Source organism: Hetaerina americana, unplaced genomic scaffold, assembly GCF_022747635.1.
Source record: "Hetaerina americana unplaced genomic scaffold, ioHetAmer1.1.p SCAF_13, whole genome shotgun sequence".
NCBI lineage: Eukaryota > Metazoa > Arthropoda > Insecta > Odonata > Calopterygidae > Hetaerina > Hetaerina americana.
Window position 1 is genome coordinate 5,508,914 of NW_027286403.1, and position 10,206 is coordinate 5,519,119.

Consider the following 10,206-nt stretch of genomic DNA (forward strand, 5'->3'; position numbering starts at 1 on the left):
TGAATGACACTAATGTCTCTCAGCTTCATATTTTTTAATCATATGGATTATTACCTTTGATAATTGATTATTACCTGTGGAATGTAATGTAATGGATGGTTACATCAATGACAGCAGGATTTATAATTGACAACATATTTGTTAACAATGTTTCTTAATATACTCCATTAAGGTTTTTGCCTATGGTTCATCTGATGGTAGTACTCTCATTTGAGAGTATACATTTGTTCAACATCTAGAAACCCCAACCAGTTATTATGAAGCAGTGAAAGTAATACTGCTGTTACCCACTTTCATTCCTTGTCACAAGAAGAGTGGTCTGAAGTCTTTGCTGCTCAGACCCTAAATGAAGGATTTCAGTCCTTCTACTAAAAATACTTATTTTTATTTGATTTACAATAGTTGGAAAGAAAGAAAATTCACACAGAGATGTAAGGAAGGAGTGAGTAACCGAAGAAATTCTTGCTTTATCACAGAAGCTGAAAACCCAACCCCTAACTTACAAATCAGCAAAATACTCCATGGTCTCGAGCAAACTTAGTTATATTAAAAGGAAATTAGAGATTCCTACCTCAAGCCCAAAAAAATCTCATAATCTTACTCTCAACTTGCACTAGCATCCAATATGACTAAAGTAGCTCAGGAGAAAGTAAATCAAGAGGTGGGAAAAATACAAGGACAATTTTACTTCATTCTTACAAAGTAGCAGTAAGTTTGGGTGGTTAAAAACCTAATGATTTAGTATATAAAAATTTTCTTGACATAGCAATTAAAACCAGTAGCACTGCTGAAACATGCAAAATGAGTTCTGTGAATTTAAATGACACAGTTAATCTTGATCCATAAGAGGAGAAGGAATTTAAGAAGACATTGAAAAAATGGCATAGCAATAACTCATTTGTATTAGGTGAGGCCTCGGGGCATCTTCTCCATCATTTTTTGGGTCATTTTATCAGGTAACTGCTTCTTACAAATTTGTCACTAATAAATGGCACATATGTGGAAGCCCTTAGAGCTGTGCTGGCAGGAGTAATAATAATTGCTCCTGGTAGGGTCACCCATGCCAGATAGGTCGAAGGTTAGGAGCCAGACAAAAGGTAGTCCACGCAGCATCTGTTCCTCAGTCAGGCAGCTGCAAAGGCATCTGACCCCAGTGGGGCAGTCATTGAGTGTCACGTTAAAAACACTATTGAGGAAGGCAACAAGAAACCACCTAAATTATCATTCCCGAGATAAAATATGATGGACAATATAGAGATTTTGAGTGCTGGCAACTACAGGGCTCGTCACAATCGGCTATGCATCATGCCCGGCAGCGGGGGAGGCAAGGCTTCCCTGGTCACCATCTCACAAAACCCTTGCAGGATTTCATGGGATAAAGAATGTTATGACAATGATGAGGTCAAAGGGAAAAATAGATATTTTGGGTATATGCGAGGTGAGATGGAAGGATAGCGGGGATTACTGGAGTGATAATTATAGAATAATATACAGCGGTGGGGACGAGATACCAACGAGTGGTTGCCATAGTATTAAATGAAGAGGTAGGAAGAAGCGCAGTCAACATAGAACAAGCGAGCAACAATATGGAGGAAGAGGTCAATAGGATATATAGTACAATCAGTTACAGCACATAATCTCGTGCGCTCCTGCAGGGAAACATTTGATAGTGATGGGGGATTGGAATGCGACGGTAGGCGAAGGAAGAGATGGTGATGAGTTGGGGGACTACGGTTTAGGCACGAGGAATGACCGCGGGGAGAAAGCAGTTGAGTTCTGCAGGAGACAGGGGTTAGTCATCACTAACACTTGGTTTAGACACCAAAAAAGACGCAGGTATACATGGAAAATGCCAGGTGACTCAAAAAGGTATCAGCTAGATTATATCCTGGTTAGACACAGGGTTAGGAACAGTGTGATAAATTTGCACAGCTTTCCGGGAGCAGATGCAGACTCTGACCACAATTTAGTTGTTATGAAATGTAGCGTCCGTTTCAAAAAGATAAGGCAGGGGCAGTGGGTTAGAAAATGGAATGTAGAAGCATTAAATGGTTTGAAAAGGAAGGAATACAAACAGGTGGTAGAGGAAATGATGGAGGATGGTAAAGAGCTAAGTACTATCAACGAAAAATGGGAAAGTATCAAGAAAGGGTTGTCTAAAGCCGCAAAAGACACTATTGGAACTGTCAACGCTAAAAGGACTAGGAAACCATGGATCACGGATGAGATGATTACAAAGATGGATGAGCAGAGAAAATGGAAGAATGTAAATACAGAGTTAGGCAAAATGAAGGACAATGAATTATACAATAAATTGAGGCGGGCAACAAATTAAGCAAAAGAAGCATGGTGGAAGACACAGTGTGAGGATATGGAAAGTTTGCGGAGGAAGGGTGAAATTGGTGCGCTGCACAGCAAAGTTAAATCTTTCTTGGGAAGTAAGAAGGGAAGATCAATGCTTACAGTTAGAGATAAGGCGGGTAAGATAATAGTTGACACAGCTACATCATGTGAGGACTACAGGAAAATAAGTTTGATATCCCACGCAGCTAAAGTTGTTCTAATGATCATAAACAAAAGGATAGAGAGTAGGGCAAATGATTACTTAGGGGATGATCAGTTTGGGTTTAGGAAGGGGAGAGGTACGCGTGATGCCATTGCAGTAATGAGATTACTAATCAAAAGGAATATAGAATACAATCAGGACGTATTTGCCTGTTTCGTAGATTTTGAAAAAGCATTTGATAGAGTGAATTGGGAAAAACAAATGAGTATATTGCAGAAAAGAGGAATAGATTGGAGGGACAGGAGGCTAATCTGCAATCTGTACATGTCTCAGACTGCTTAGGTGTGAGTGGGGAACTGGGAGTCCGGATGGGCAGTGTTAGGAAGAGGTGTAAGGCAGGGTTGCCCATTATCACCGTTGCTGTACAACCTGTATGCAGAGGAAATGATTAAAGAGGCATGGGAAGAACAGGAGGTAGGAATGAAAGTCGGTGGGAAATTCGTAAAATCAGTTAGGTTTCCTTATGACCAAACTTTAGTTTGTCAGTCAGCCAATGGGTTGCAAGCATTGCTGGGTGAATTGGAAATTCAGTGTGACAGATATGGGATGCGAATAAATATAAATAAAAGAAAGCTTATGCGATTTTCTAGAAAGAAAAAGGCTAAGCTAAACATTAAAATAGGAGGGCAAAAACTAGAGCAGGTAGAACAGTTTACGTATCGCAGTAGTGTTTTGGACCAACACGGTCAAAGTAGTAGGGGGGGAAGGAGAAGAATTGGGGTAGGCAACTAGGCTTTTACAAGGAGGGGGGAGTTGATGACAGGGACGTTGAGTAAGGATGTTAAGAAAAGACTCGTAAAAACTTTGATATGGAGCGTAGTTATGTATGGCGTGGAAACGTGGTCATTGAAGCAGGAGGATAGATGTAGATTGGGGGCTTTTGAAATGTGGGTGTGGAGAAGAATGGAGAAGGTGAAATGGACAGAAGAGAAAACAAATGAGGAAGTACTTGGTATGGTGGGCAAAGAGAGGGGTTTGTTGGGAGAAATCCTATAGAGGCAGGAAAAATGGATGAAAGGCATATTGATCAGCAGTGGGATGTTGATGACTGTAATAGAGGGGAGAATGTTAGGCAAACAAGGAAAGGGCAGGAACAGGAGAGGGATGTTGTACGGGATGAAGGGAGGAAGGAAGTACCCAGAGATTAAGAGGTACCTGATGTAGACTAGGTCGCTGGATTGTATTTTCTTAGGAGTCACAAAATATTTATTTGGTAGTTGTGTCCAACCAAAAACCTACCTTTACTGGTAGATTACTTAATAAAAATCTGAAAGTCTTGAAGATGAGTGTTGTGATACCAACTTATAAAAACAAAGATGATATAAAAACTTAAGACCAATTACCTTGCTCTCTAGATTTTCCAAATTATTCTAACAAATTTATTTAAAACATCTAATACCCCATCTGGAATAAAACAAATTCAGATCCAACTCTCAGTGGAGCTACAGGAAAAACAAATCAACCATGGCTTCCATTTTCCACAGAATGCTCTATATCTTGAACTCTATTGATCAGAAAATAGTAATCTAGATGTAAACCATAAAAGGTCAAGATTCATTAAAAAAAGCATTCTCTCTTTCATTTTATGGACATTTCAGGTACATTCAGAGATCCTTCAATAGCTTTCAACGTGGGAAAGCATCAGCTGCTGCTAAAAAAATCCATGCTATGGGCCCCAGGGGTATTAAACTGGATCAAGTTGTACTGTAATAACATGTATCAGAAGGTTTTCTTAACCCTCCACTGGACAAATTATATATCTGACCCTTGACTAGTCAAAGAAGAAATGTAACAGGGCTCAGTAGCTTATCCAATCCTATTTTTTATTTTTATAGATGAATAGTTAACAGTAAGCAATAATCCGGAAGTTGAAAATGCAATCTAAGCTGACAGCACTAACTTCTTTTTTTCACCACCTTATGTTAATACTTAAGGTTCTGAAGGCCAAGTGTCACTTTATAACATTTTATGGTGGAGAAGTTGAAATGAGAAATGTAATTATAATAAAACTCATATTGTGTTATTTGACAACAGTTTTCATGATTATTAAAGTATAACATTGGGTAATAACCCACAAAGCACTTCCTCTGGTACAAAAATTCTATGAGTGAATTTGCAACATAATGGAAAGTGTACGTCCATCCCTCTAATTTAATTTCACCATTGCACTCTTCTGTATTTTGTGTCAGATTTCTGAAGTCATCTGTTTCTGTGAATATTTTTCTGTCTGTGTATTTCCATCATTTTTATAGTGAAGCTACTAATTGCATAGTCTAATGGAGTGATACACCATTTTTATTAAACATGATTTTTCTGCTTCAAAATTATGCTAAAAGAATTATATTTAGTGTGCCTTCAAGAATATCCTCCAAACCATATAAATATAGAAGCATTAACAATCTTAAGTATTTACACCTATTTTTTGATACATTTTATAAAACAGAATATGTATGTATAGTATGTATGTATGTATATATAGTATGTATTACATTGAAGCAAATGTACATATTCATAATCATTTCCTTAGAAGACATAATGATATACAAGGGTATGTCAATAAATGCATTGCAAATGTCAACAAGATAAATGTAGGAGTTGTTTCAAAAATTTTCATTGGGAATACTTGGAAAATCCACCATACAGTTCCGACTTAGCCCCCACTGACTTCCATATGTTCAGCCCCCTAAAAAATCATTTGGGTGGCTGACATTAATAATTATGATGTTGAAGTCCAAGAGATTACTTGTTTGCTGCGACAGCAAAAAAGGCTTCTTTGCTGCCGGCTCATATCAAGTACTTGTAAAGAGATTGTATAACTGACTGAATGTACAGGGTGACCATGTAGACAAGTGAAATACATTTCAGGAAGTTCCCTTGATTATTATTGCCTCTATCCAGTTTTGTGAGTTATTTATTGACTTGCCCTCGTACATATAAACTATTATCAAACTGCACTGATCCTAAATAGCCCACTAGCCACATGTATCAGATGGTGTAAAAAGTTCCCTGGTTCATTAAAATATATCTAAGGTTTATGTTAATTCAAAGTAAAACTTATTTCATTGAGAAATCATATTAAAGTGTAAAGAGTATATAGGATAGTGCAAAACCATTTTTGTTTGCCCTGTTTTGTATATGATGTAGCCATAGATGAATTGTAATACATTTGTGTGTAACAGTATTTAGTTATTATCTCTGACTTATCTTATATTTGTATGCACTAATATTAATTCTTAGGCTTCCTCTATGCCTATCTGAATTCATGCTGCTTCCGGGATTTATGGTCGCGTAGGTGTGTTAATGGACAACTGTTTTGCCCCCAGCCCTGGAGGAATCTTCAGGACTGGGGGCAAGCCAGTTGTCCATTAAGACACCTATGGGATGGTAAATCCCGGAAGCAGCATGGATCCTTTATACACTAATAAATTTGCATGCACACATATTTGTATTCACAAATCACTGGACAGAATAGATATTTTTATTATAATTCTTAAGGGACATGGATTCTACTTTTTATAGCTTGAATGTGTCAACAGATAACCAGTACTAGAAAGCATTGAAGTTGGCAGTCAGAAATGGGAGTCCTCATGAGTATCACTGGAAAAGCCCTTACCACAATCCAGTCGTAGGAGTTCAGGGAAAGAAAAAGGTAATCCACCTTCCTCCACAGGTTGGCCGATTTACTACCATAAGAGTGGTAAATTTGCTATGGGCTGAACTCAAGACTAAGCAGTTCTGGCCCTTGGGCTAAAAAAGCCTTACCTAAGATCCAATCAAAAATATTTTCAATATTATTTCCAAAATCTTTCTTGCTAATTACCATCCTAATTCACAGCAGTTCTGGGCAGAATTGAAAATTACATTAATTAATAATTTGGTTTCGACACAGGCTCAAAGAAATATAATGGAAGATCGTTGGAATTTTTATTACGTCTTTGGAATAGTTAGTTCTGCCTGCCAAATAAATAGCGTTCTTTTCACACAAATTCATTGCAAAAATATACATTGAAATGTAAGGACTTCATTTTGAAATTATTCCTTTATGATCTTTGTTGTTTTATTGCACGGGTCCCCTAAAAACTACTCGTATTCCCCTAAAAAACTACTATTGCACGGGTTTTTGTAATTACGCTCAATAAATATGTATGACATGGCTATTTCATAATTTTTATTTACTGCGAATATCACCTAAGTGATTTTCGTAATTTTATGGCTTTGTTTTGGCAATAATGAATGATATAAATTTTACAAAGAAGACCGTTTTTACCGCCGCGGTACAGTAATGCAAGATTAGTGACATCTATGTACCAAGGATATTACTATGACTTAGTTTCATTGTAAAAACAACGCCACCTGTGAACGGGTTTATAAAAGACAACATAGTAAAGATATTAGCGATGGTGTGGGGAATATGCCGTGCCGATGCTGCTAAAGACACGTTGTTACCTCCACATCATCCATTCGTTCACCGGTGATGGTGTGATTCGTTTCCATACTGACATTCCACGTATTAGTTTGATCAATTAGTAGATTTCAAAATGTATAAGTTTCAGTTAGGCGTATCAGTTATATTTGTAGCATTTTCTTTCACTTTTGGAAAAACCTGTACAAATCCTGAAGTATCCGCAACTGCGTTCACAACACAAGATGCTACAGTTTTAACTAGCATAGCGTATGTTTCGGAGTTTACGTTGCAGTGCTCAAATGGAGCAGAGAAGGATCGCTTGCCTTTGTATGCTGAAGTGAATGGTAAGCAATATACATTTTTCGTTTAAATATCTCATTGGCCTTTAATCTGAATTTAATTTTTCCATGTTTTACTGATGTTGAATTTAGTTAATGATATCAGTTGCATCCGTTATATTTTAAGGTTTTGCAATTTTATTTCGATCTGATATGGTGTATGTAAATGATCTTTCCTCCTCCATTAAGTTTTAACTTTGTGTAATTCCATCTCTATGTCCGCAGAAATATAGCTATTGAGTAACATTGTCTCGATCGTACATTTTGAAATTGTTGGCTGTATTTGTTTGTTTGCATTAATTGTCTCCCATTTTTAGCAATGCACTCAATTCTCTAGTAACGAATGCGAGGAAATTTTCCAAGTAAAAATTTAGGTTGATAAATGAAGCGGAAAATGAATGCTAAACATGGTGAATTAAGTTAGACAAATTTGAAATGATCGATGCAATTTCATTTTTTTGTATCGGGATGTTTCTTTTATACATACATTTTGTGTTTATGTTAGTTAGTATTCGTTCTAACAGATTTCCTAAAAACTTGTAATTCCAGACTTAGCTCTCAATTCATGATAAGGAATGAATGATAAAAGTATTACATTATTTTTTGTTAATTATATGGATACACTTAACTTATCTTCTTATGAGCTCTTTAATTCTTGCAGGTGTAACATTGCCTACAGCTAGAATCGGTCCGGAAGGTTACGGTAGATACCAGGTGGGTGACATTTTTGTTGTTTCAGTGGATGAGCCACAACACGTTATGCTCCCGTTATTATTTTGAAGTGGAACCATTTCGGTGTTAGTGTAATTCTGGTCGATAAATTCTCTGTGTAGTAATTACGACCCATGAGCCTTTTAAAAATTTTTATCCTTTTGGTCTTTGAAAATTATTGATAGCACGTAGCCTGAAACATTGGTCAAATATTAAAGATAAGCGACTAACAGGAAGGAATTGTGTCCTCGACACGTTCTGTTTCTTTGCTTATTTCAGGTGAGTTGGACTGAAGAAATCAGCAGTGCACACACTGGGGATGTTCCTGTACATCTCTATGACGAAGATGGCTATGCAACTCTCAGGAAACTTCTAAGAAACAATGAAGATACTTCAAATGCCAAACCATTGGTCACCATTGTAGTTAACCATCCAGGTGCATATCAGGGACCTTGGGTTAACTCAGAATTCATGGCCGTCATGCTGGCTGCTCTGGTTTGGTATTTGGCATTCACCGCGAAGTCCAAGCTTTTAGCATAAGTGACCACTCTAGTGTTGCAAGAGTGATCTTGCTTCATGCTTATGGTCAAAATGCACATGTAGGTAGTAAATTGATTTCGTCTGAAAGTTTTCAGCCCATTGTTTTTTAAGTTGATGAAAATTAACTCTTTCGTATCCGTAATTCCAAAGTTATTTTTGATGTTAGCAGAGTTCTGAATCAATACTAATGCAGGAAAATTCCTGCAAGGTATGGAATGATTTTACATTTAGATGTTTTTTTATTATGTTTGTATCAAAAACTAGTTTCATTGTCACCATACTTCCTTCATTCTTGTTCATATCTTTTACAACGTTCATATATATACCTAAGAACACATGAAAAGCTTCATGCTTTCAAAGAACCACTTTTGTAATGAATAATTGTATTAGTGTTTAATACCTGAGAATATATTGTTTGCATCTTGAAGAACACTAAAAGCATGACAACTGTCAAAAAATTACTTTTAATTTGTGTCATTGTTGTATTTTGGTTTTATTAAAAAAATGAGTGGTTGTGACTGTTGAGAAATTCATTATAGCTAATGTAAGTGCAATGAACTGTGGTTGCCTGTACTTATTTTTACAATTGGAGCTACAATGTCTACTAAATTAAGATTAAAATAGTTGGTCCTTTTAAATGTTTGAATGACCTTTTTTGTTATTATTTTAAATAAAAATTTTTGTCAACTAGAAATGGTGAGCTACTCCTAGTTAGTAACACCTCTTTAATGCGGTGCTTCTTTTGATAGTTCTTGGAAATGTTACAGACCATACACAGTAAACATCTTGTCATCCTCTGTTGCACCTCAATGGTGGTTAAACCTGGAATGAAAAATGTTTGTCGCAACATCAGTTTGTAGCCTTACCTGGTTTATGTTATATCTTTTCTGCCTAATTTTTATTTATGTGACTTAATGTGAATCTAAAAATTTTTGTGTGGCTGCCATATTAGTTGTTTTCGTTATTAATCCTGTGATTTTTTTTTGTCCATGAATTGGAAAATGCAAAATCTTGTAAACAAAAGCTAAGAACTTCAGTTATGAATAAAAAGAATGCAAGACTGACATTCTCTTTGCACAGCCTTTCTTTAAGGAGCTTTGAAAATGTCTATGCAATGCATCTTGGAGAATATTCATTGTCCATGATTGTATTGGCATAGTGTGAGAACTTCTTTTGAGATTTAACTCTGTGGCAAATGAGTTGATGTATTCTATGAAGTACAACTTGTTAGCCTTGGGAAGTATTTTGGTCTCTAAATATTTATTTTAAATTTTACCTAGCCAGTGTGTCACTTCGTTGGATGGCTGACACCAAATTTGAGTTAATGAATAACACTGATCCATTGTATGACTGTACTGGATGATATGTCTTATTTCATGTCAACCTTATCCCACTCAGCTGTGTACCAAGATCTCGTGATATTTCCTTGTCAAATTCTTAGGCTGTGTTGTTATAATTCTGAAAGAACTAAGGGAAACATTCCCCAAAGTTTTAAAACTTATTAGACTGCCAGACTTCGTATAAATTATAAATATTTGTAAAACAACGTTTTAATGTCTTTTTAGTTCACAACTGTTCAAACAGAGCATTGTTATCTTCATGTACAACCATCAAATTTTTGCACCCAAGATGTGTTGGTTAGGCAA

The 10,206-nt window shown here is 36.3% G+C and overlaps 1 protein-coding gene across 1 annotated transcript; it reads left to right on the forward strand.

Annotated features, from left to right (window-relative positions):
- The first annotated feature begins 6,972 nt into the window (after positions 1-6,972).
- Positions 6,973-9,624, forward strand: Tapdelta (Translocon-associated protein delta). The gene is made up of 3 exons (XM_071583171.1): positions 6,973-7,315; positions 7,971-8,023; positions 8,300-9,624. Exons 1-3 carry the CDS (start codon positions 7,105-7,107, stop codon positions 8,558-8,560), a joined length of 525 nt encoding a protein of 174 aa, XP_071439272.1. The 5' UTR covers positions 6,973-7,104; the 3' UTR covers positions 8,561-9,624.
- The last annotated feature ends 582 nt before the right edge of the window (positions 9,625-10,206 follow it).